The sequence below is a fragment of the Diceros bicornis genome, chromosome 18 (assembly GCF_020826845.1).
Source record: "Diceros bicornis minor isolate mBicDic1 chromosome 18, mDicBic1.mat.cur, whole genome shotgun sequence".
Taxonomy (NCBI): Eukaryota; Metazoa; Chordata; class Mammalia; order Perissodactyla; family Rhinocerotidae; genus Diceros; species Diceros bicornis.
The window spans coordinates 55,754,083-55,779,537 of NC_080757.1; the positions used below are offsets into that span (position 1 = coordinate 55,754,083).

The window sequence follows — 25,455 nt, forward strand, 5'->3', positions numbered from 1 at the left end:
CGGCCCCCAGGAACCTGTACTTTACTTTTAACAAAAACCTCAGGATGCCAGCACATGCACTTACCTACATTTGGAATTTCGTAAGTGGCACCTTCCCCCATTGGGTGAATGGTGTCTATATTAGAAAGATTCCAAGTAGGGCAAAACTGGTTTTATTTAACATGCAGCAAAACAAGGGCAGCAGAGTTGATATATCCAGTACAGCTATTTGTCACAAAGCAGTGACTCAATAGTAACGAATAACACTCATAATTTTCACATCTAAAGCTTATTAAATAAAGGTACATTTCCACATAGTAATCCCACAGATCTTCCCAGGGCTGCAGCAGCCAGTCTCTGGAAAGCACTTGGATTTATTCCTTAAGTAGTGAAATCAATTCACTTTTCACCTGTCCTAATGAAGCAGTGAAACCTGCTTGCTAAAGATGGGAGGGATGGGGGAGACGACCTTTTGATGGAGTAAGGAAGCCTGGCATAAGGAGTAGGGAGGGATCAGGGAATGTGGTTTGTGCCACCTTTCCCTGGAGATGGCTCTGAGCCTGTCCTGCTGAGATCAGGTGAGCTGTGTGCTCTTTCCCCAGCTGGGAGTTCTCACTTTCCTGTGGCCCCGTGAGGCCTAGAGTCCTTGGTCCAGCTGCATCTAGTGGATGGAGCAGCTGGGAGAAGCCAGCTGGGGTTGAGCACTGTTGAAGCAATAGGGTCTGGTGACTCGATTCAAGCATGGCCCCTAATCTCACCACCTCCAGACCCAACATCTCGCTGACAGTGCCCGTCAGCAGCTGGGGGCAGTCAGGGTTTCTGGGCAGCAGGTAAGGACATAAATCTAGTGCAATGTGCCTGATCCTGAGGCCTCCTGTTCCCGACCGTATGCCACAACACAGGCCATCTGGTGGGAGGAGGGGGGAGGCTGAAGCAGGAGGATGCAGAGGGTGGCAGGCGTTGTCCTCCCCTTCAAAGACTTAAAGGGCAGGAGAGCAGTTTATTTCATGCCAAGCAAGAGGTAGTGAGTAGGATGGCCTGTTCCCACAGCAGGAGGTACACTTTTCCCAGAAAGCTCTGAGTACCTGCTTCTGGAAAGGGGGAAACACTGGTTCTCTTCCATTCTTTCCTAGCCCTAGTTTAGGGGCTACCATGAGGCCAAGTTTTGTTTCTGATAGGCTGAGTTCCACATCTTGCTGAGATGTCCATAGGACACAGCCTGCTACCACCAGGGACAAGCCCACAACTCATCATCCATTGGCCATTCCAGGATGCTGCTGCTCGCGGAAGGCAGGGTTGAAGATTCAGCAGCACACCAACTCCTTATTTTGCGCCCAGGGCCATTTGGGGTCGCTGGGCTTTGCCCACCTCCCTGGAGGTGGGAGCAGGAGCCTGCCAGCAGGGGAAGCACAGAGTAGCATTGGGGGCTGAGGCCTCTGGGAGTGTGAGGACATGGTCTTTGAGGGAGGGCCTGGAGTCTCTCTTTAGAGACCTCCCCCCTTGTGGCAGCAGGGGCTGCCAGCACAAGGGGAAAAACCTACTCCAGTCTAGGGTCCATGTTCCCAGGGCGGTAGTGCACAAGAGTGTGGGGCCACTCCCCACCCCTGACAGTACATGGCCACTTCAAGTCACACAGGTAGATAAAAACAGGTCCTTTTAGGGGGCCAAAAGAGGCAAGATCATCACAGCAGCAGCTCAGCTCCCAGCAGCAATGCCTTGGACCCCTATTCCATACCAAAGCTCTAAGCACTGCAGTTGGGACATGGAGAATGACTGGACCTGGAGAGCCCTCTTGTCTCTGGGCAGCCTGTCTGGGCTTCGAAGTAGAGATGACAGCATCCTCTGGGGTCAGAGGTTCCCCCACTGCTCCACAGGAGGGAACTGGTCCACCTCACCCACCTCCGTGCTCAGCTGCTCCCCCAGGGTGAAGGTCAGCCTATACCGAAGCTTCGCCTTCTCCTGTGACAGAGAGACGGTGCATGAGATGTCCTCTCCTCTGCTACCCTTGGGGCCTTTTCTGTGCTGAGGGATAGGCCCTGCTCCCACCACCCATCCTTGCTCAGTTCCTGAACCAAGGTAAGGGAAGGGACGTGGGTTAATGCTGTAGTATCATGACACTTCAGGTTGGGAGGTAGCTTCAAGGCTGGTCTCAAGGTCCTAATCTTGGGGCAACCAGGGCTTCAGGCTGGGACCACCCCCGTTCTAGCTCACCTTCAGTGGATTGGCCAGCAACATGACTTGGGTGATGGCTGCAGGTGGCTGGATGGGGCTAAATGGAGAGAGTTCTGTCCCAGAGGGTGGCTGCAACTTCACTTTCATTGACTAAAGAGAAAGAGAGAAGCTCCTTTGAAGAGAAATGGCAGGTACTCCCCTGAGATGGAACCTGGTATAGTCACAGTGGACAGACACAGTGCCACCTGCTAGCCAGAGGCCCTCGATGCAGTGGGTTCAAGATAAAGGTAATTTCTGCCTCTAGAGGCCCCAGGAAGCCAGGGATACCTTGGGCACTGCGGCCTGCAGCACGATGCTCTTGATAGGCAAGGGAGCCGTATTCAGCATGGACACTACCACCACCAGCACGTCGGGCCGTCCTGGTGGACACTCCTTGGCAAAATGGAAGAGGATGCGGAAGCCGTTTTTATCATAGGCTGTCACAGGAAGGGCACTGCCTGTAAGAAGGTGGTATGTGGGCATGGAAGGAGAGATACCCACATAAGCCCTGGGGGTGTCGGCTGCAGCCAAGTAGGGAGAGCAGGGCAGCCCTGTGGTGATGAGGCTCCCTGAAGGAGTCTAGGAAAGAACCTCTGTCAGAACTCCCCAGAGTGCACAGTGGCAAAAAGCAGAGGCTGAGACAGCAGAAAAGCAGGTCATGTTTGGCTCTAGGGAACGCCAGCAAGAAAAGCCTGTACCCACCCACCCACCACCCCACACTCCCCACATTGCTGCAAGCTGTGGGCCCCACCTCTCCTCCCACCCCAAGCCGCCAACACCTACTAGGCTTGATAGATTCCAGGGGGACGTGCACACTGGCCAAGGAGAGCTCGAGCCCCTTAATGGGGCTGCCCTGGGCCTGGCAGGCAGGCAGCTGGAAGAGAGGGCTGCCAGGCCCCGTGGAGAAGGGGAGGAGAGGCCTAGCTGGGGTGGTGGTGGGGATCAGAGGGGAGGTCGTAGCCCCAGGGAAGAAGTTGGAAGAGATGGGTTTCGCCAGGCCTGAGGTCCTGGAAGGCAGGAAAGGAGCACAAGGCAAGTCAGAGACCAGGCAGGACTGCTGGGTCAACCCTCACAAAGGCCCTCCCAGGCCAGACCCTCCCGAGCTTCCAGATTCCAACCTGACAGATCACATCAAAAGGGAACATCCCCAACCCCTCTGGAGCTGCCTCTGGTTCTGCACAAGCCCAGGCCCCAACCTGCCCCAGCCCCACCTCTCCCAATCATTACACTTTGGCCTCTTCTAGAAGCTGATGAAGGGCATCCAGCTGGTGCAGGGTGCTGTCGCCCAGAGCTGAGCCATGGTACCCAGGGGCTGTGGGCTCAGCCTTTGGGGCCGAAGATGGGGCCAAGCCAGCAGACAACAAGAAGGAGCCAGCTTTGGGGGCAGGAACGCTGGCTGGGACCACAGGAGCTGGGAAGGGGGGCGGCAGTGGAGCCTGGGAGCTGCCTGCAGGGGGTGCTGAGGGCTGGAGGAGAGGCCCATCTGAGGGGCTACAGGCAGCAGTCCCAGGTTTGGGGCCAAAGAAGTCCAGGTCCGACTGTTGATTCTATTGGGAATGGAAAGCGTGAGTGAACAAAGGGCATGGAGGATCTGCTGCAGGCGGCAAAAGGTTTCGGCTTTCCACCCCATGGCCCCCTATGCTGGGGGCCCTATTGCAACCCCACTGGAATAGCAGCCCTCTGAGGAGAGCCAGGGAAAGCCCTGGGATGCGATCCCTCTTCCCAGCCCCACCCAGGGCAGTGCCCCAGGGTTAGGATAGCGGGCTGTAGCTAACTGCAGCTGAGGACTAGCCAGAAAGGGAAGATACTATTATATGAAGGTTGTCGAGCACTTCAGTGACATCACCTGTGTCCTTACCTGGAACAGGGGCCACTGGCTGTTTCCATCTGACTCTTTGGGAGGAGCACTGGGGGCTGGATCAGTGAGGCCTGAGAACAGAGAAGACAACCACGATGAGAAGAGGCTCTGGGCTTGTGCCAGCCCTAGCCCCACCTCGCCTAAGGAAGGGTCACATGACAAAAGTGGCATCAGTGGGTGACAGGGTGGGAGAAGGTGTTCCCCAGGCAGCCTCCAGAGGGAATGGACCCTCTTCAGCCCTTATATTCAGAGGGGGGCCCTCCAGGGGAGAGAGGAGCAGAGCGAGACACTTGGTCCACCATGTCCACTCTGGAGGTTGTGTGGAAACTGCCTGGGCGGCCTGAGGGACACTGAATTTGACTCTCTCCCTACAACTGAAGCCTCCTTCCCCACCCTTGCTAATAAGCACACGGGGCACTCCTCGGACCTCTGCTCGATTCTACATGCCTTTCTCTACTGGCCCCACCAGAAGAAGCCCTGTACAGCCTCCCTCTGGGACGTACCCAAGCAGAGCAGCTCCTCATCCAGCAGGCAGAGGGCACTGCTTGTGCTGTTGGGCCCTGGGAGGGCCTCGGCCTGGCTGGACGAGTGGCTGTGCCCAGGTCCCGCGGTCTGGGGGGGTGGAGGGAGGATAGGGATGCCAGAGGAGGGGGGGGCGGGGGCCAAGACTGGAGATGAGCTGCTTGGTGCATCCAACTCAGCAAGGTCGATGAGAGTGCCTTGGTTACTGGAGTGGTTGTTTCCTGGATGGGCAAATGGAAGGGGACAAGAATAATCAGGGGCCACTCTAGCAGCTGCCCAGTAGGAGGCAGAATCCTGAGCATAGTCTCTGGCCTAATCCAAGGGCATTTGTGCCAGGGGAACACTGAAAAACAAGAGGAAAAAACACTATTGGCATCTGCTGGCCTCTGGGAAGCTGGAGGACTGCTGGGAATGGCTTAGAATCCCCTCGGGCCCTTAAGGGTGACACACTGGTCAACCTGCACCCACGGCTTGGTGGTGGGGATTGGGGCTGGTCTAGAGGGGTCCAGAATGGGGAAGTGAGCATTTTACCTTCAGAGTCAGGCATGGCTGAGGTAGCCACCTCACCATTGATGACCTGCCCTTCAACGACTGTTTTATAAGAGCTGATGACCCGGGAGAGGTTGTCACTGGCCTGCAGGATGTCTCCTGGAGCAGAAAAGAGAATTCTCACTCCTGGCCATGACAACTCCCCTGACCACACAAATCCAAACTCCTGGGTCATCTTTGTCAACCACTCGTTACTTTTCACTCACCCAAACTATTGTCATTGTCCTCTGTCTCACTGGCTAGTTTGAATAACGTCCGCCTCTTGTTCTCACACCGATCAAACAGCTCCTGAAAGAGACTCAGACATAAAAATCAGAGCTATGAACGCCCTTGGAGATCATCTCATTCACCATTCACACCCAGAAAATCACAGGGCTTCCCTATGATTCCACGATCAGTTACTCCATGATCTCCATGATCAGTTAGTTACTGGCAGAGCTGGGCTCAGAGCACATCTTCCTTTTTTTCTTTTTGTGAGGAAGATCAGCCCTGAGCTAACATCCAATGCCAATCCTCCCCCCCCCCTTTTTTTTTTTGCTGAGGAAGACTGGCCCTGAGCTAACATCTGTGCCCATCTTCCTTCACTCTACATGGGACGCCTCCACAGCATGGCTTGACAAGCAGTGCATCGATGCATGTCTGGGATATGAACCTGCAAAAAACCCAGGCTGCTGCAGCAGAGGGCACACACTCAACCGCGTGCGCCACCGGCCAGCCTCGCACACGTCTTCCTGTTGCCAGCCTCTACCACACTGTGTCACCCAAGACGTCTGCTTAGGCAGATAAGTCACTAGGAAAGATAGGCAGATAAGTCGCTAGGAAAGATAAGGTAAAGTACCTCCCTTCCTGCCTCCCAGGCTGGCACGTGCTTAGAATTCAGAGTATCTATGTGACCAAGGACGGAGGTGCAGCATTAGGGGCATAGGGTGAACCTCTCTGCCCAAATGTCCCCAAGGCAGAAGGCAAGGCAGAGAGCAGGAGTGAGCCCAAGGGCGGGTCTGCGGAGTCACACAGACTTGGGTGTACATGCAGCTCTTCCGCCCACGCAAGTTAGCTACAGCTTGTGTGTAAAATGAGGGCGCCACCCTCGCTCTACCTGGCTGCTGCGCCGATTAATAAGTTAAGGAATACCAGGTGTGTAGCGGCATCTTGGGGCAGGTACTCGGCAAAGGTTGGCTCCCCTTCCCAGAGCCCAGCTCTCCTAGAGGTGGGCCTACCTTCATGAGCTCTTTATCTGCCTCTGAAGAATCCTCTTTGCTGTAATGAAGCAGCATCTCATTGAGCAGTTTTACGTTGTTATTAACCTCCTCTAAAGTGTGTAGGCGCTTGGTCACCTTCTGGATCCGCGCCTCGTCCTGCATCAAAAACGATCAAGGAGAAAGAGCTCAATAAGACTCATCCCACTAACTCCCTAGAATCCCGCGAGGCAAGGATCACACTTTACCAGAGAACATGAGAGCAGATGTTTCCTTCCATTGAAAGGAAGCACCTTTCAAGGCATGGTTCTTGGGAACCACAGGCCTTAGACCCAATCTACAGTCTTCCTTTTAAAATAACAGCCCCCCCATCCCTAAACTTGGCCCCATCTACTCTTGCTCCTCTATTCCGTTCTCCCCCAGAAGCTCCAATTCTCCTCCTTCCATTCTCCAGCATCTCCAAGTAAGGGCTGGTGGCAGGGGCGAACAACAGACCTAACACAGGAGAAGGGACTTCTGCTCTGTGGTCACAGGCTCCTCCACCCCACATCCCAAGGCCCAGGGCCCACTCACTTCCTTCACCATGGACTTGATGAGCTTGTTGGCCTCTTGCAGGTCATCTGGGTTTTTGCTTTTCAACAACTTGGCTAAAAGCTGGAAGAGGAGAGTATCAAAGGTGAAGGGAAAGGTAGCACCCCACCTGGGGAGACCGCAGAGGAATTGGAGCTCCCTGTAGCACTGAGCAAGCCCACACCTCATCTGAGGACACCGCAGGCTGGGATGCACTTTACCTTGGATTTCTCCTCATCATCAAAAACAGGGTTTTTGGGACGAGGTGGTGGAGAAGGGATCAGCGTCCTGTCCACAGGGATCAGTGGATCAGACTGCACTATTCCTGAAAGGGAACACGAGGGGCAGAGCATTTGCTCAGGCGGAGGTCACCTTGTTGCCCTTCCTCACACAGCAAGGGGGCACATCCCTGTGATCAGGACCTGCAAAGGGGGGCCGGGGACAGCAGGCTGCGCACACCTCAAGCCATCAAACCCTAGCCAAGCCCTTCCCATGATCTTCAAGAGGGAAGAAAGGACGCAGCCTGGAGACAGCAGACAACCCCCCATTCTTCCTGGCCTTGGCCAGCCTTCGGGGCTGCTTGGAGGCTGAGGGAAGGCAGGCACATACCTTGTCTCTTCAACATGTGGTAGGCATCCTTGACCTTTGATTCTTCCGGCAGGGCCAACGTCCAGCTATAAAGCAGCTCAATAACCTTGGTCTTCACTTTCTCAGATACTCTGTCCCCCAGGTACTAAGAGGCAAAAGGAAAACCTAGTAACTGCATCCTGGAGGCACAGACAGTGGGAAGGCTCTCTTCACAGCAATGAAATAGCCACTAATTAGTTATAGTCCTCAAGCTTACTCCAGACCAGCAGGTGTTAGATGTGTGTGAGATCCACCGGGAGGGGTGGGGAAGGGTGGGGGGAATACCTGTGGCATGACTGTACCCATCTAGGATACAGTCTGATGGTAGGCAGGGGACTGGGAGCCTGTCACTGCAATGCCATGCACAATCTGTCAGAAACACAACTGCATTTTATCTTGAACGAGCTAATGAGAATGTCTTTAGTATGAAGAATTGTTCCCTCTGCTGTAAGTGGTGCCCAGAGCTTAAGCATCACCAGCACGCAACAGAAGCTGAGCAGCTGAGTAATGAGGGAGGCCAACTCTTTGTATCCACATGAGACAGACCCAAGAAAAGTGACTGCTGTCACTAGGAGCCCAGAGGCCTGCACTACACAGGCCCTCCCTCTGGACACGTGTATAGCTGCTGCCGCATCACCTGCCACATTTAAGCTGGAAGCCCGTCAGAGAGGGCTGCCTGTCCCTGTGGCCTGGATGGTCATCCTGCTACCCTGAGGGCCTAGCTCTCTAAGGACAGGACACAGAGAATCTCAGATTCGTGGGGATGCTGGCTGTACAGTGAAAGCCAGTAAGATGGGAGAGGGGAAGGAACACAAAAGAAGTTCCTAGAAATGAGGAAACTGCCACTGACTGACCTTTGGAGAGACGACTTTGATTAACTCATTCAAAAACCGGAACTTTCCTACTTCGTTATGAAATCTCCTCCCACAGTTCTTCATACATGCCTCCAGCACCTGTAGCCACACAAAGGAGACGTGCTCAGTGAGGGGGGGTCCGGGTGGGACCTGGCACTCAGCCAGACCCCTGCATCGATAGCACTGAATAAATTATTTACCCGAGGAAGAGTTGTGTGCACTGCCCCAGGGAACATCAGGGCAACAGGACTACTGACATCCCGTGTCCCTCAAATTGCAAACCTCTTCTGGGGAAGCTCGACAGGAACTAAAGTAAGAAACACTGAGACCCAGATACCAAGACAGATCCAATGTCAGTCCCGGAAGGTGCCATCCTGCAAGATTCTGCCCTCGATTTTACAGATGAGGAAACTGAGACCCAGAGATATGAAGTTTCTCAGACTCAGGGTCCAGGGTTCTTTCCACAAGCTGATCAACATTTTGGGGAGGTGGGAGATAACGTTTAAATTCTGTTTTCTTCATTTTAGATGACACGATATTTTCCCTCCCCCTGCTCCCATCTATTTTCCTTCTGGGGCACATAAAACCACTTTAAGTTTTCCTGTGATGCCTGTGGCCCCTGGTGCCTGCAGTTTATGCCAAGGAGCACACCACCCAGTGCTCCCTTTCTTGGTTTCAGTCTTTGTAAAGCAGGGTTTTTCAACTGCACCACTACTGACATTTTGGGCCAGTCATTCTTTGTTGTGGAAGTCTATCTGGTGCATCATGGGATGTTTAGCAATATCCCTGGCCTCTACCTACTAAATGCCAGTTACACTCTCTGACGTGTGACAACCAAAAGTGTCTCCAGACATTGCCAAACATCCACGGGAGGGGGGGGGCAAAACTGCCCCCGTTTTAGAACTACTGTTTTAAGGTCTTTGCTCTACGATGAACAGGACAGAGGCATGCACGTGGGTCGTCTAAGCGCTTTTGCCATGACCATTTCCTCTCTTCCACCTTTCTAGGACCTGAGGGAAGTCAGAGGAGAACTGTGGGAAGCCTCTGACCTTGGCCGTACTCTGGTTTAGGGGAGAGCCTGGAGGCACCCAAGTGCTACACATGGCTCCACGTCTTGAATCCTCTTAATCTGAATAACACTAAGATTTGCCCGTAGGTGTGATGCCTTCACCAGGAACCAGCATTATTTTTAGCTACTGAATACATTATACTCGCCATGCTGGCAGGGACTGCACTTCAGTCATCCTTGAAGCATCAGTGCCTGGCACAAGGGCACACACCATTTGTGGAACAGTCGACTCTTAACATGTTCCAGATATATCTAGTTGGTATCAAGGACTTGCAGCTGGCTTAGAGCATAAGCCCTGAGAACCTCAGAGAACTCAGTGGGTGCATGAGGAAAAGCCTGGGTTCGTGAAGATCCACTGTCAGAAGGAAAGACCTACCGTCAGGGCCTGGACTGCCTCCCATTCCTGCGGAGACTGGATCTTATGGGCCAGCAGTCGGACAGCGATCTGTGGCCTGGGAGATAAGCAGACCACACTTTCAGGACACTGACCCTGGGGCCATCTGGCTAGCCCTCCTTGGCCACAGTTTTTGACTTTTCCAGTCAGCTATCTCTTACCTGCCCCCTAATAGCTCTGAGACTCACCCTTCAAGCTCTTTGTTGATCTGATCACAGAAGCCAATTATGTATTCCCAGTCTTCCTGGCGGTTGGAAGGATTGGTGGCTTTATCTTGGGACAGAACAAAGAAGAGGACAATTGTTATAAAGAGCAAGGAGGGGGCCAGCCCCACGGCTTAGCGGTTAAGTGCGCGCGCTCCACTGCTGGCGGCCCGGGTTCGGATCCTGGGCGCGCACCGACGCACTGCTTCTCCGGCCATGCTGAGGCCGCGTCCCACATACAGCAACTAGAAGGATGTGCAACTATGACATACAACTATCTACTGGGGCTTTGGGGGAAAAATAAATAAATAAAATTATAAAAAAAAAAAAAAAGAGCAAGGAGGACACAATGGAAGGTTTTCTTCAAAATTTTTAGGCATTGATGTGAAGGTAAGTTTGTTTCCAAATTTCTTCTCTAATAGAGAAGCCGCAATAGTTCAGGCAGGCAACAAGTAAAATACAAATACTGCACTTTCTGTCCAGTATTTTGAAAATCACAAACAAAAGAGAAAACAAATCCTCAGCCTCAGAGAGCTTAGAGTAGATCAGGATCGATAGCACAAACATAAATAATTAAAATATTCAAATAGATACCTATATGAAAGGTTTAGTATAACGAATAAATATAGGTAACTCCAGCTATATAAAAATAAGCCAAGTGTTATGCAAGTAAGGATGATCAAGAAGTGTTTCCTGGAGAAACTGAAGGAATAAAAAAATACTTGATAAAAAATATACATACTTAGAAAACATCAGTATTTCCTACATACCCTTCAAAAACTTTTTCAAGACCTAACCTTCCTTAATGCTTTAAATGTTTTTTAAATTGCATGTGACGCTTATCATTTTAAGTTAAGCTAACAACATTGTCCGAACCCCTGCTAAGCACCCATCCTTGTGCTGTGTGTCGCTGGGATGGCAGAAACATAACCTGAGCTTGAGCACTCAGCACCCTCAAGTTTAAATGGTCTTCCATGATCAAGGACAAAAACAAGGGTTGGAGAGGTCTTAGAGGGTCACTGAGGTTTTAAAATCCGGGTGCTAAATGCCAAATCTCCTAATACTTAGTGTGGGTCCTCTTTTCCCTGTTACCCCCAGAACCTGTGCTGACAGAGGATGGCCCCTGCTGAGGGGAGTTGAATGTGTTCCCATCTGATTCAGATCCTGAAGTCTGCCTCTTCCAGAAAGCATTCTCAAGCTGTTTGCTAAATTTAGGGCTTCAGGTTCAGAAGACGAATGGAAGGCTGAAGGCGTATATCCTTTTTAAACACCCAGGCTCCTCCTGCATTTTTCTACAAGGTCCAAAAGCAGGGCGACAGCGCCTTGAAAACGCCCCCTCCCAACAAGGGGTGCTGTTAGAAGTTCATGAATTCTGATTTCTCATGACTGTGTTTTCTTTACTTCCTTTTTTCCTAACATTAAAAATCACTAGCTCCATGACCAAACCCCAACAGGGACTCCCAGCCCCCCAACACACCCAACTGGGCTCTGAGCCACAAGAGGTCAGCAGACACCACCCCGAGGCAGAGGGAAGGCCTGTAGCACCCAAGCAGATCTTGCGCCTGCCTTGCAGTGTTTCTGCTCTGGCTGCAAGAAGATTTTGATGGTTTAGGTTCATATTTGGGGGAAAAGAGAGATGTCCGTCCTCAATCTTGAAAAGAGAATTAGCAGGCCCTTCAAAATGTCAAGCTTGAACGGGAGATTAATTCTATCAAGAATGGCTATTTATTGCCACAGCGACCTACTAGCTGTCACCTTCCAGAGAGGCCCCAAGTCTCTCCCACCAGTTGTCTGAAATCTTCTCAGGTGTTAGCATGGCTTTGTTACTAATCCCCATCATTTGAGATGCTTAAAGTTCTCATATAACTTGAAGAGGCTGTAGTATACAGAAATAAGATGGTCTGAGGAGCCATCCCCATCACTATTATCATTTTGACAAGGGTCACATACCTCATGGCATAAGAAAAAGCAGCCCACTCACTTCTGTTCGCAACTGGAAAAACCCCTTACAAATACAGAGGACAATGTGGACCCCTCCCTTTCCCCACATGTACATAAGCAATGGGCATTCACCAAACATCGTATTCTTCCCAGGATGCTATAATTCCAATAGCATCTCTGCTTCCAAGAATACTCCCACTTACTTTTCACTGGTGTTCAACTTCTCTAGAATCCCACTTCCTCTCACCTTAATAGACCTTTCTACTGTAAATCTGCCGGGAGCCCACTGCCTACACATGGACACAAAAAGCCCTGGTTTCAGCAATGGTCGGTCCCACTCTGAGCGTCTTCCCTAGCTCTCCAGCCGGCTCAGAAAGCAGACCTCAATCACCTACAAGAACTAGAAGAAACCGCTGGGGATAATTCTGGGTGACTTGATCTCTCCATCTGCCTACTGCCTCCTCCAGCAGATGCACACAATATTCCACCCACTCAACATTCTCCTTACCTGGCACAAGGGTGACACCAAAGCCTCCCTGCAGACACTGCCTTCTAGAACCGCCCCTTTGGGCTCTGTTCTGACTCAATGTTTCTATTTTCAGGTCCCTTGTTGAAAGGCTTATTCTCTTCTGTGTCTGTGCCTCTAGACTTCCTGCTCTCATTTTCAGCTTAATTCCATCACTAGCCTTGACTGTTGTGGGACCTCAAAAAGTCAAGTAGATGGGGCCGGCCCCATGGCTTAGCGGTTAAGTGCACGTGCTCCGCTACTGGCGCCCGGGGTTCGGATCCCGGGCGCGCACCGACGCACTGCTTCTCTGGCCATGCTGAGGCCGCGTCCCACATACAACAACTAGAAGGATGTGCAACTATGACATACAACTATCTACTGGGGCTTTAGGGAAAAAGAAGGAGGAGGATTGGCAATAGATGTTAGCTCAGAGCCGGTCTTCCTCAGCAAAAAGAGGAGGATTAGCATGGATGTTAACTCAGGGCTGATCTTCCCCACAAAAAAAAAAAAAAAAAAAGTCAAGTAGGAATGGAAATAGCAGCACTGACTACCCCATCCCAACATAGCTCAGACATTCCAGAGACCACAAGTTTGATGTAGCAAATAACTTAGAAATAAGCAGAGGCAAGAACGTGGGATGGAAAAGGAGTCAAGAGTCAACCTTCAGCGCTAGGGTCTTGAATCTAGAGACTTAGTCAATCATCAAGTCTTTGTTAAGCACCCATAGAAAATTAAGTGCACAGCATGCTAGGTCCCGGAGGGACCACAGAAAATGTACAAGACTCAGATCCTACCCTTGAGGAGGAGATTATGCTCTTCTGGTGCAACACATGAGATATAACATAGAGCAAAAAACAAGCCAGTGTGTAATTACAAGTGCTAATCTGGTACAGAAATGAGTCTAAAAACAAACCCATCATTTCTCTTTCCTGACTTCCCTATTTCTATAAATGATACCACTACTCAAAAGCTCCTTTTGCCCCTACTCCCAGGCACCCAGGTTTGAACCCCCATTGTTGACTCCTTCCTTCTCCTCACCCATTCCATCAGTCTGTAGTCCCTTCCTTCATAATCTTTTTATTTTTTTTTTTATTTTTTAAAGATTTTATTTATTTATTTTTTTCCCCCCAAAGACCCAGTAGATAGTTGTATGTCATAGCTGCACATCCTTCTAGTTGCTGTATGTGGGACGCGGCCTCAGCATGGCCGGAGAAGCGGTGCGTCAGTGCGTGCCCGGGTCCGAAGCCAGGCTGCCAGCAGCGGAGCACGTGCACTTAACCGCTAAGCCACGGGGCCGGGCCCCATAATCTTTTTAAATCTCTCCCTTCCTTTCTAATCCCTGTCCCCACCCCACCTCCCTACTTCTCACCTGCTTACAGAACTTCTGCTCCAATCCATCCTACATAAAACTCCTCTATCAATCCTCCTCAAACACTGATTCCACCAGGTTCAGTAGGAATGGGGACCTGATAACTAGAGAAATTTAAACTTCATGAGCTGGAATTCAAGCCTTTCCAGAATACGGTTCTAACTTCACAGCTTTCTTTCCCACCATGCTCCTACAGGAACTCCCTGCTTGAACCAGCCAAACAACTGTGACTGTGTGCCTCAAGCCCAGTTTGCTCTCTCCACATCACTGTCTGGTGTTTTCTTAGCCAATTTTCCCTATTCTTCAAGGCCTAGCTCGAATGCCATCCCCTCATTGAGAGAATCATCTTCCATTCCACTTATTCCCAATTTCCTAAAGAAACTGTCTGTATTTTAGCATTTATGGCTCTTGCCTTGTATTTTTATCTTTTTATTTAGGAATGCTTTATCCACTCCAGCATCACCTTCATCAAACTGAAAGCAAAGAATGCTTGAACTTCTTACTCTTCAGAATACCTCACATGGTAGGTATTCATTAAATATTGATTGATTGTGGTAATGACAGGACTTTAGAGAAGGCTGAAGTCATCAAGAACTGGTTCATGGGGAAGGAGAAGCTGGGATGGGTTTTATTTATTTATTTATTTTTCCCCTTTTTCTCCCAAAAGCCCCAGTAGATAGTTGTATGTCATAGTTGTACATCCTTCTAGTTGCTGTATGTGGGACGCCACCTCAGCATGGCCGGACAAGCAGTGCCACAGTGCGCACCCGGATCCGAACCCGGGCAGCCAGTAGCAGAGCGTGCACACTTAACTGCTAAGTCACAGGGCCGACCCCTGGGATGGGTTTTAAAGCATTTAGTTGAGCAACAGGGAACAGGGCTTCCAGGTAAGGAGGGCAATGTGTGTTGCTGGGACAAGAACATCTGACTGATCAAAGCAAGGAAGAATATTAGGGAGGCACAGAGGCAGCAGTAGGTGTGCAGCAATGGGATGACTTGATTAAACAGAAGTGCTCTTCTGGGAGCAGAATGCAGAATGGACTGAGGGGAGGTAGGGAGAGAACTGAGACACTGGGCCAGGCAGAGGCTTCTGTAATAATGCTGGCAAACCATGGAGTGACAAGGACCTAGGCTAAGATGGTGCTGAACCCCAAGCACTGGTCTATTCAATTGGTACAGTTCACACCAGTAAGTCTTAAGAACTGTGAAGGTGAACACAGGATAAGAATGGAAGGAATCTTAACATTGCCCCATATGTCACTCTAACTAACAGGAAAGAGTCGAAGGCCAGTCTTAGCTCTAGTCTCTACAGATACCCCCTCACCATCTCCGCCCTCCCTCAAAAACAGGTCTGTCCCTCTCCTATTTCAAAATATAACTCTAAAACTGGCCTATTAAATTCAGCTGAGGTCACTTAAATTACTCCAATGTCCCCATTAATATCTGTGAATCGAACCAATTCCAGTGTGGTTACATCTAGTTGGGTGGCTCTGGGCAAGTGGTTTGATTAGAGTCAGGGTGTCTCTCTTTTTGTGAAATTGGGACAGTAGTACCTACTTCGCTAGGATTCTTGATAAATTCATTAAATGAATGTCTTTAGAGCACTTTGAGCTCCTTGGAAAACAGTTCCATATATACAGAAAGCTTTGGGACCTGTCTGCAACTGCAGATTTTGCAAATGTAACCTAGGTTCAACCACCTGATGTGGTTTTTTTTTTTTTTTTGTGAGGAAGATCAGCTCTGAGCTAACATCCATGCCAGTCCTCCTCTTTTTGCTGAGGAAGACCGGCCCTGAGCTAACATCCATTGCCAATCCTCCTCCTTTTTTCCCCCCTTTTTCTCCCCAAAGCCCCAGTAGATAGTTGTATGTCATAGTTGCACATCCCTCTAGCTGCTGCACGTGGGACGCCGCCCCAGCATGGCCCAACAAGCGCTGGGTCGGTGCGCTCCGGGGATCAGAACCCGCGCCGCCAGCAGCAGAGCGCACGCACTCAACCGCTAAGCCACGGGGCCGGCCCCTGAGGGGGTTTCTTATTAAGAAACGTCACGCAATCGGAGGGAACAGCCATCACCTCCAAGAGCCTGGAGGCTCTAGTAAATAAGAGATCTCTGCACAAGCAATATCTAGTCATCCTCCTTGTCTTATTTACCCTGTCCAATTTCTGTCTTCATTTAAAGAGGCCTCCGGGGACCTCCACTAGCTCATGGGAAAGTTAACTTACTAACCCTTCAGCAGAGTACTGCCTGCTAACAAGGTTAACCCATATTTCCCTTAATAGCAATAGGCGGCTGTAACTACAGCAAAAGGCCGTGCTCCTCAGCTTTGCTTAGAGTAGGTTACCAACGAATGGCTCGTTAAGATGTTCGTGTGTGTGTGTGCGTGTGAGCGAGCGCGGGGGAAGTCCGTAACATAGATGTCACCATGCTTTGGTTACTGCAGGAAAATGGTAGAGATGTTCTTTCTCTCTCTCTCTTCGGATTATTCACACTCCAAACATTCTGCCTGCGCGAAGCAGTCACTTCTCCTCGAATACATGGCCACAGTTCTGAAATGGTGTGTATGCTCAGCGGCACCCACCGCTCCCGGAGTGTCAGCCCAAATCCGGAGCTTTTCCCTTGTCAGGGACTGAGGCGCTGGGGTCCCGGTGGCGCGCGGACCCACCACAATCTCCCCGAAGCGCCGATGCATGTCAGCCGGAAGCACTGGGCTGTCGATTTCTGGGAGTCCGTGGGCCCCGGACAGGACCCCAGCTTACACCGCCGCGAGCGGGAGCGCGAGGGAGCGCCGCAGCACAGGGAGTGGGGCCGGGCGGGGGCCGCGTCGCCCTGCCGGGGAAGGGGCGTGATCGCGGAATGCTCGCGGCAGGGGCGAGCGCAGGCGCAGGCTGCAGGGCGGCGCCGCCACGGGGCCCGGGGAGGGGGTGTAGGGGTGCAGAGAGGGACGGCTCGGCGGCAGGCAGAAGCGGCCGCGGCTACTCACTCAGCCAAGACTCCAGGCTCTCCCCTTCCGCCTCCGCCATATTGCAGCCACCCGGGCCAGTCCCGCGGCCTCAAACCTCGCGAGAACCTGGAAGAGACCAGCCGGGGCGGAGCCTGCATGGGGGCCTGAGAGGAGCGAGCGCCGCCACCGAAGGCCGCGCCAGACTGCAACGGGTAATGGGAGGGCTAATGTTTCCTTTTGACTCTTCCCTTTGGACCTCGGAGTGACTCTTAATGGGGTGATGCACAGATTTAGGACCCAGTGGATGGAGCCTTTCCCCGTTTCCCGTCACTCGCTCAGGCACGCCGAGGGCAGTCTCTGTGGGGTCCTCGTGGCCAGCCAAGATGGCTGCCCCCGCGGTGAAAGCTGCGCGAGGGTGGTTGGGCCTGGTGCTGAGTGTGCGGAGTGTTGTCCTGCGGCTTCCAGGGTGAGAGGGCGGCGGGCAGCTGGGGGACCGCTTGGGTCTTCACTGAAAGACCTATGGGGAAGGAAAAGGGCCACAGGCAAGCCGCGCGGGGAGCTGGAGAGAGCATGGGGGCCGGGATATCTAGGTCCAAGTCGCTTAACTAGCTGCGTGACTTTGGGCCTATCTGAAAGTTTAGTGATTGCCCCCCGCCCGAGGGGGTTCGAACGCGGAGCTGAAAGTGCGATACGAAGGAGCTCAGAGCTGAGATTTTCTGTGTTGGGAGATGAGGGGAGAGACGCATAGGCGGGGCACCTGTCCTTAGGTTCAGGAGCCTCTCCTTACCTTTTGCACTTGACGAGGAGGAGACTTTCCTTGCCTGTTTGGGGGAGGTCCTCCTACTTCTTGGGATAAGAGCCAGAATTATTGCAGTTCAGGTTTGGCTAGCGGTCTCCGCGCCGCTCTCACTTGTCAGCGGGTTGGCAAACCTGCCTATTGTGAAGTCAAGCTTTTTCACTTGTGGAGTCAGCTTTTGTCCGCCTCTTCCTTTCCCCCCCCTCCCAGGCTCACCCAGGTGAGGTGGAGCCGCTATGGTCCTGAATACAAGGACCCCCAGATTGACAAGGAATATTACCGCAAGCCCTCGGCCGAGCTGACTGAGGAGGAGAACTATGAGCGGGAGCTCAGGAAGACTCAGCTTATCAAAGCTGCCCCAGCGACGAGAACAAGTTCTGTGTTTGAAGACCCAGTGATCAGGTTAGATGGAAACAAACACTTGTTCCACGGACTGGGGCTATACCTGGGAGGGTCTACAGTAAGGATTCTGTGATACAGCCTTGCAAAGCTAAACGTGTTGCTTTTCTTCTTGAAGTAAATTCACCAACATGATGATGAAAGGAGGAAACAAAGTACTGGCCAGATCCCTCATGACACAGGTAAACAGTACTTCTCTCTGTCATCTTTCTCTTCCCTATAGCTTTGTACTTGGCTCTTCCAGTTTAGAATGAAAAAGAATGGATTCTATACCTGTCATTAAAACTAACTTTATGGGGGCCGGCCCGGTGGCTTATCGGTTAAGTGCGCGCGCTCCACTGCTGGCGGCCTGGGTTCGGATCCCGGGCGCGCACCGCTTCTCCGGCCATGCTGAGGCCGCGTCCCACATACAGCAACTAGAAGGATGTGCAGCCATGACATACAACTATCTACTGGGGCTTTGGGGGAAAATAAATAAATAAATAAAATCTTTAAAAAATTGACTTTATGTATGTGTGGTGGTGGAGGCTTTAATGAAGTCCTGCAGGAGTCAGCAACTGCCATTGCACCCCCACATCACAAATCTTAGCCCACTCTTTCTGTCCTAGTCCAAGAAAGGCACTTAAGGGAGGCACTGAAGAACTTTGTTTTAGAAGTGCTGAGGCAGGAGCTGCACAGCTATAGAAGAAGAATGAGATGATGGGAGTAAAGGGCAAGGTACTAGCTCAGCCCAGTAAACACTTAGGGAACCTGGGGTAGCCTCTTCCACTATATCCCTTTGCAGACTCTGGAAGCTGTGAAAAGGAAGCAGTTTGAAAAGTACCATGCTGCCTCTGCAGAGGAACAGGCAACCATCGAACGCAACCCCTACACCATCTTCCACCAAGCCCTGAAAAACTGTGAGCCTGTGATTGGGCTGGTACCCATCCTCAGGGGTGGCCATTTCTACCAGGTGAGTGGTCAGGGCCTGAAAGCAGGGCTGCCCGCATGTGAAACAAGATGTGGGGGTGCTTAGGGGTAAGAGGACCCAGAGTTGGATCAAGATTGATAGCTTTCTAGAGACCAGGGACTGTCAGGATCTGCTCATCTGAGTCCAGTAGTGCAAAAGTCCATCACAGGCAAAAGATGGAAAAGGAAGGCAGCAAAGAAGTATCCAAACGAACTCTTCTGGAAGCCCACCCCACCCCCCTTCTGTCCAGCATCATGTGTTCTAAGCTGTAAGCTTCTCATGGTGAGGGACTATGTTTATACCTCATCTTTATACACCAGTGTCAAGCATAGTGCTTGACCCATAACTGATGCTTCATCACCATTGGTTAAACTGAACTAGGTGTCTCTATCATAGCATTTAATTATATTTCATTGTCATAAGTGGGTGTTCTGGTCTTTTTTCAATGTAAAACTTCATAAGGGTAGAGACTTTCTTATTAATGTCTGTGTCTCTAGGGTGTCGCATGGTACCTGGCACATGGTGGGGGCATAGCAAGAGATTCTTGGACAAGAGAGTCTTGTTTTTAAGCACCCATGATCTGAGTTAGCTGAGTCGCCCCAGCTGACAGGCTTTTCCCAATTGGTGCTTGTAGCAACTTGGCTGAGCTTCCACTTAGAGGTGAAAGAGGTCAGTGCTAAGTGAGTATTTGCTCATTAATGTCTGCTACACTGAAGTCACCTAGGGGTCAAGGAAGCTCAAAGAGGACTAGACCAGCCCCTTGCCTCAGGAGCCTTGCCAGGGCTGGCCCAAAGGGAACCTGTGGCTACTTCTTAGAGTACAGGGAGGTAGGAGGCTGCAGCCCTGGCAAGTTCTTGGACCAATGTGCCCATATCCTGTCTTGCCCAGGTCCCTGTGCCGCTAGGTGACCGGCGTCGTCGCTTCCTGGCCATGAAGTGGATGATTACTGAGTGCAGGGAGAAGAAGCACCGGCGGACGCTGATGCCAGAGAAGCTGTCACATGAGCTCCTGGAGGCTTTTCACAGCCAGGGCCCTGTGATCAAGAGGAAGCATGAGATGCACAAGATGGCTGAGGCCAACCGCGCTCTGGCCCACTACCGCTGGTGGTAGAGGGAGGATACAAGCTCTAAGAGGAGCCCAGGGCTTTCTGCTGTGAGAAACAACATGAGCCCCTGCCACGCTGAAAACTACCTGTGGGTGAAGGATGTAGTTCTTCTCGAGGGCAGGCAGGCCTCACAAAAAGGATGGAGCAGCATGTTTATTGCTTGTTACTCCTTTCTTTGGGGCTAGAAGTTGCTCTCCCTGCCCCGTCTCCTTGCAGAGGGGGAACATATCAACTTGGGTTTTCCCCAGGAAACTTAGGGCCCATCCAGCTTTCTCTTCCCTCAGCTTGGGGTGGACCTTTGGATGATACGAAAGGAAGCAGTTTTGGTATCAGAAGAGGTTTATTAGAAAATCCTCACCCTGAACTAGTGTAGCATGTGATGTGGTACTGCCATTCATTAAAACCGACTGGAGGAAATACACTTACTTCCAAAGTAGTCCTTGTACAAAACGTATATAAAAAAGCAGTTCCTGGTGTGACTTATGCTCTGCTTCTGCCCCTTGACATCCCAAAGCATCCCACCAATGGCTATGGGTACCCATTTTACAGATGGGGAAACTGAGGCACTGAAACAGCTATTGAACTGGTGGTTACACAGTGCAGTGGTTGTTAGGAGTTGCCTTTCTCTGCCTGGTGGAAGGTGGCATGAGAGAGAGGCTGATGGGACAGTGGGGGCACGTCTGTTTGGTGTCTTCCCCAATCCCTGAATGGGGGAATGGAACGTGCTCAGGGCAGGACCACCATGTAAGTGGGAAACATCTCAGGAACTGTTGAAAGTCTGGAAGGGAAAAAATCTTTGGGAGAGGCAGACTCCACTTCCAGGTTGGGAGGTGGGTAGAAGAAAGGCCAGTGCTGCTGGTGAGGAAGCCGGATCAGGAGGCCTAGTCAGAGACCTCACTATAGTAATACTTGTGGGCCGCTGGGGTCGTTTTCCAGCCAGCTGCCCGGAACTCAATGATCTCCAGCAGCAGCAGCTGGGCCAGGGAGCTGAGGCCAGTTGGGAGCAGGAAGCCATCCCGGATCAGGACAAAGAGCTCATCCATGCGCTGCCTGTTCATCTTCTCCAGCTGCTCCCCTACCCGGTGCAGCTGCAGCACCAGGCAGTCCACCTGCAAAGGGGCAGGGGGAGGTGACCCCAGGCAGGGCCAGCTTATCACACAGAGCAGCCATTTACTGAGTGCTTACTGTTTGCTAGGCACTGCGTGTGGCCCTGTACACACATTTCCCCACTTCATCCTCACGCCACCCAGTGGGTATTATCTACATCTTATGTGAAAGGAAACAAGTTCAGGGACTTGCCTGAGGTCTCTCATCTGGGCCAGGCTGGACTCAGGCCCTGTCTCCAAACTGTGCTTTTTTTTTTTTTTTTTTACTTTTGGTGAGGAAGATTGGCCATGAGCTAACATCCGTTGCCAATCTTCCTCTTTTTGCTGAGGAAGATTGGCCCTGAGCTATCATCTGTGCCCATCTTCCTCTATTTTATGTGTGAGATGCTGCCACAGGATGGCTTGATGAGCGGTACAGAGGTCTGTGCCCGCGATCTGAACCTGTGAACCCCAGGCCGCCGAAGTGGAGCGCACGAACTTAATCACTATGCCACTGGGCTGGCCCCCAAACTGTGCTTCTGAACTCCACTTTTCTACCTCCTCCACACTGCCTGAGCCTGGTTTGGTTTCTGGGCCATCTGTATCCACAGATGTATCCTATCATAGGTTGGCTTTCCTGCTGGGAAGGAAGCCTCTGACCCAGTAGGTTTTGGCTGCTCTCTATTCTGGATCAATTCCAGACCTGGCCACTTGTCCTGTAACTGACAGGCCTTAAATGCCCCCATCAGGCTACCGCCCCAGGAAGTGATGCCCTCAAAAGCCTCCATGGCCAGTGTGCTGGCATTCTGAGCTGAGCCAAAGACTGCCCACTTCCACAGCCTTCCGTGCCAGGGCCACCCACCTCCTCCTCCTTGCTCAGACTGTCGGGCTGGGCCAGCCGGAAGAGGCAGTCATAGACAGGGTTCACCAGGGCCATCATGGGCATGTTGTTCACCTGTAGGGGGAGAGCGGGGGCCAGAGCACTGGCTTAGTGGCTGTGGCAGACAGGCCGTTCTGCTGCACAGGGGGGCTGCTGGGGCCTCACCCTTAGGTAGTCAAAGATGTTGCAGATAAAGGTGACATAGCAGACCCAGCCCTGCAGGGAGCGAGCTCGCAGCTGCTCCCGAGCCTGGTACTCCTGCTGCAACCGGTTGAGGAGTCCACGCCGGAAGACACTCTGGCCTGCTTGCTTGCTCTCTGCCTGTGAGTCAGGGAAAAGACCGTGAGTGGCTGGGGGCGGTGCCATTGTAACCCCACCCAAGCTACCACGGCTGAGGACCTGCCTGTCCTACTCCTTTCTCTGCCTCTGAGGGAAGCCCTTTGCATCTCTCCCCTGCTGGCCAGGTCTCTGCCCACTCCTGAAGCACCTTCCTCAAAGCATCTCCCCTCTTCTCTGCCAACCCCACCCAACCTGAATGATGGCGTAGCACATGCGTCCTGCTTCTTTGCTGAACACACAGTCCTGCAGAGAATGGTCCACAATCACATTGGCCACTTTTTCCAAGTCCACAGCACCTGGATCTAGGGTAAAGATAGGCACGGAGTCTAGAGCTGTTTAATTATCATATTTGCCTCTACCTGCTTTTTTTTTCTTTTTTTCCTGAGGAAAATTGGCACTGAGCTAACATCTGTGTCCATCTTCCTCTATTTTATGTGGGATGCCTGCCACAGCATGGCCTGATAAGTGGTGTGTAGGTCCATGCCGGGATTCAAACCTGTGAACCCCGGGCTGCCAAAGCAGAGCACGCAAACTTAACTACCAGGCTACAGGGCCGGCCCCTCTACCTGCTTTTCAGAAGGATTTGAGATGTTTACAAAAGAGCAAAGAGCACTCCCATTATATGCTTACATTGAAAGAGACCAGAAAACAGGGAAGGGGGACAGTAACCCCACACAAGAGCAGCTCTAGCTGTGAGCCTCCTGGTGGCCCAGTCAGAGGAAATGGAAGATAATGTGGCTGTTAGAGACTAATCAAAGTAAAAATGCTAGTTTTTTAGGACACACATCTTTTCCTGCCAGTAGGTTGAGGAAGAAGCACCAAAAAACAATGTCTTCAACAGCAATTTTATGGAAGAAAGTGTTCTTATAATACACACACATGAACCCCTGACAAAAGTGGGCCAGGCAGGGCCTCCCGTCCCATAGGCTCACTTGGCACTTGATGGGCATGGCTAATTGTTAGCTGAGTCAACCTTCTGTCCTGAGTGCTGCAGGAAGGCATCGGTCCAGGACAATTACTGTATCTCCTCTGCCAAGCAGAACACTCCATCCTCTGTCCCAAGTCAGGCAGCTCTGCACATTCAAGAGAGCTGACTGCAGCAACGCAAAAACCAGATCCGATATAAGGACTTAAGGGGCAGGAACTGTGTTCTCTGTGCCCTACCCCTTTCATGGGTACTTAAACTTTAAAAAAGGCTTTACAGTCTGAGAGGTGACTCTGATTCATACTCCCAAATATTGGCCTAAATGTAGCTTGTCTTCCAGTTCGAGAATTATGTTGCCGACTCCTCCGAAAGCGAAGGGAGAGGGCTGGGCATTCCTGGCCTAGGGCTCAGTCCTCTAGTCCTGTCCCCTTGGCCCCTTCTCTGCAGCACTGGACCCAGGCTCAGGAGGGCTCCCCATGCTCACCTTTGATTGCTGTCTTCAGCAGCTGCTGGGTCTCTGCATCAAAAGATTGGATTTTATACTCCTCTCTACCAGGCTCCCCCATGACCATCCAGCCCCAGCAGCTCTTTACTGGGGTGGGACTAATGACAGCACCTGGGGAGGAGAGGTGAAGGGAGAGGACTCAGGTGTGCAGCATGGGGCTGGGGTTCCCAGTCCTGCAGGCCCTGGGTGGGGCTGACCAGCGCTTGGGACAGGTGCTCCTGGGAGGTTCATGACATTCAGTGGTTGGCTGAGAGTCCACCAAGCTTGGCTTCCTGTGGAGACTGGCCACCAGCCAGGCACCTGCTGCTCAGTTTAGGAACCCCTGTAGTTTCTGGGATTACATAAGAGTAAAGAGATGAAGGGCGAAATGTGCCTGTCCCAACAGGAGGCAGACTTATTCCCAGCTGATACCAAGGTTGGGGTGCGGTGGCGTGCGGTGAGCTGGGGGTGTAGATAGGTGGATATTAGACACTTGCCCTACCTATATAAACCGGCCTGGAAGCTGCTGGCCCAGCACGATTCCGGGACAGAGAAAAGGCTGGGGGCTCTAAGCTGCCGACAGCTCTGTCTCACCAGGGTTCCAAGCCTCTCTCCCCGAGCTTCTCCCTCAGCGTCAGTCCGAGTCCTTCGCAGTCCACAAAACCCACCCCTCCAGCACTCGGGTTGGGGCCAGCCTGCCCGGGTGGGTGCAGGAGCCTTCTCTGCCGCCCCACGGACGGGCGAGCCCGAACTCCCCCTGTCCTGGCCAGCTTCTCCGCAGGACGGACTGGTTAAATTGGCCTCCCAAGTGGCAAGAACCCGGCCCTGCCCAGTCAGGACTCCCAATTCCTGAGCTCCATTCTGGACCCTTCCTTGTAAAGAGGGGAGCGGGATGACGTGTCCTCCAGAGGTAGTCCCCGTTAGAGTCCCCTCTCCGGACTCGGTGCGTCCCCCCGGTCAAAGGAGACGACCTTGGGGGTCTCCAGACCCGGGCAGCTTCCCTAAGCCCGGAACGCCCTTCCCAGCGGCGCAGGGCCGGTAGCGGACGCCGCCGTCCAGTGTCCCACGGGCGGGAGAAGGGGCGTGAGCGCCGAGACCCACCTGCCGGGCCAGCGCCGCGCCCGCGTGCCGGGAGGCAGCCCGGCGGGCATGGTGCGCGCGCCCCGCGTCGGCGGCGCTGCTGGTGCAGCCGGCCGCGCCTTGCCACCGCTTAGGTCATTTCCTAGCGCGGCGCCGGGGCGGGGCGGCCTCGCCAGCACCCCCTGCCGGAGCCCCGGCGACCCTGACCTCGCCAGCCCTGCCCTCTCCTCACCCGGCTCGCCCCGGGTCTGTCCAGGACCACAACGGCTCGTCGGCGCAGGGCCGGACCTGCTCCTCCGCCCGCCTGAAGCCCTCAGTCTTAAGCGGTGGCACCGCGCCCCCCCCACGCCCTCACGCCAGAGGCTCAGGTTAAAATTGGGTCAGAAGAGGAGACTCGGCCCAGCCGCTCTGCGTGGGAGAAACCTGTGGAGGGCGTGGTCCGCACCCAGGACCACGGAGTGGGGGTGTCCGGGAGGCGGGGAGGAGGCAGAGAAGATGGCTGGAAGGGCTGGAGTTCACAAGTGGTGGCGGTGTGCCCCCCACTCCCATCCCCTAAGGTAGAGAAGGCAGGGGGGCTGTAACGGCTGGATCAAGTCCCACTAACCTCCTCTCCTACTCAATG

General features: G+C 52.5%; 3 protein-coding genes across 3 annotated transcripts; 1 reads left to right on the forward strand and 2 right to left on the reverse strand.

The window, feature by feature from the left end:
- GGA3 (golgi associated, gamma adaptin ear containing, ARF binding protein 3) lies at positions 1-17,081 on the reverse strand. Its single transcript, XM_058561598.1, has 17 exons — positions 16,831-17,081; positions 10,018-10,102; positions 9,812-9,887; positions 8,367-8,465; positions 7,495-7,618; positions 7,107-7,210; positions 6,889-6,969; positions 6,337-6,474; positions 5,326-5,407; positions 5,102-5,218; positions 4,552-4,791; positions 4,049-4,119; positions 3,418-3,737; positions 2,974-3,197; positions 2,479-2,648; positions 2,191-2,301; positions 1-1,938 (listed from the first exon to the last, which is right to left on the reverse strand). The coding sequence occupies exons 1-17, from the start codon at positions 16,868-16,870 to the stop codon at positions 1,828-1,830; spliced, it is 2,193 nt and encodes a 730-aa protein (XP_058417581.1). The 5' UTR covers positions 16,871-17,081; the 3' UTR covers positions 1-1,827.
- On the forward strand, positions 17,020-20,461 carry MRPS7 (mitochondrial ribosomal protein S7). The gene is made up of 5 exons (XM_058561606.1): positions 17,020-17,257; positions 17,798-17,989; positions 18,105-18,168; positions 18,771-18,938; positions 19,824-20,461. Exons 1-5 carry the CDS (start codon positions 17,175-17,177, stop codon positions 20,043-20,045), a joined length of 729 nt encoding a protein of 242 aa, XP_058417589.1. The 5' UTR covers positions 17,020-17,174; the 3' UTR covers positions 20,046-20,461.
- On the reverse strand, positions 20,362-24,930 carry MIF4GD (MIF4G domain containing). Its single transcript, XM_058561607.1, has 6 exons — positions 24,855-24,930; positions 23,754-23,885; positions 22,537-22,646; positions 22,171-22,326; positions 21,988-22,080; positions 20,362-21,149 (listed from the first exon to the last, which is right to left on the reverse strand). Exons 2-6 carry the CDS (start codon positions 23,839-23,841, stop codon positions 20,922-20,924), a joined length of 675 nt encoding a protein of 224 aa, XP_058417590.1. The 5' UTR covers positions 23,842-23,885; positions 24,855-24,930; the 3' UTR covers positions 20,362-20,921.
- Positions 24,931-25,455: the final 525 nt, after the last annotated feature.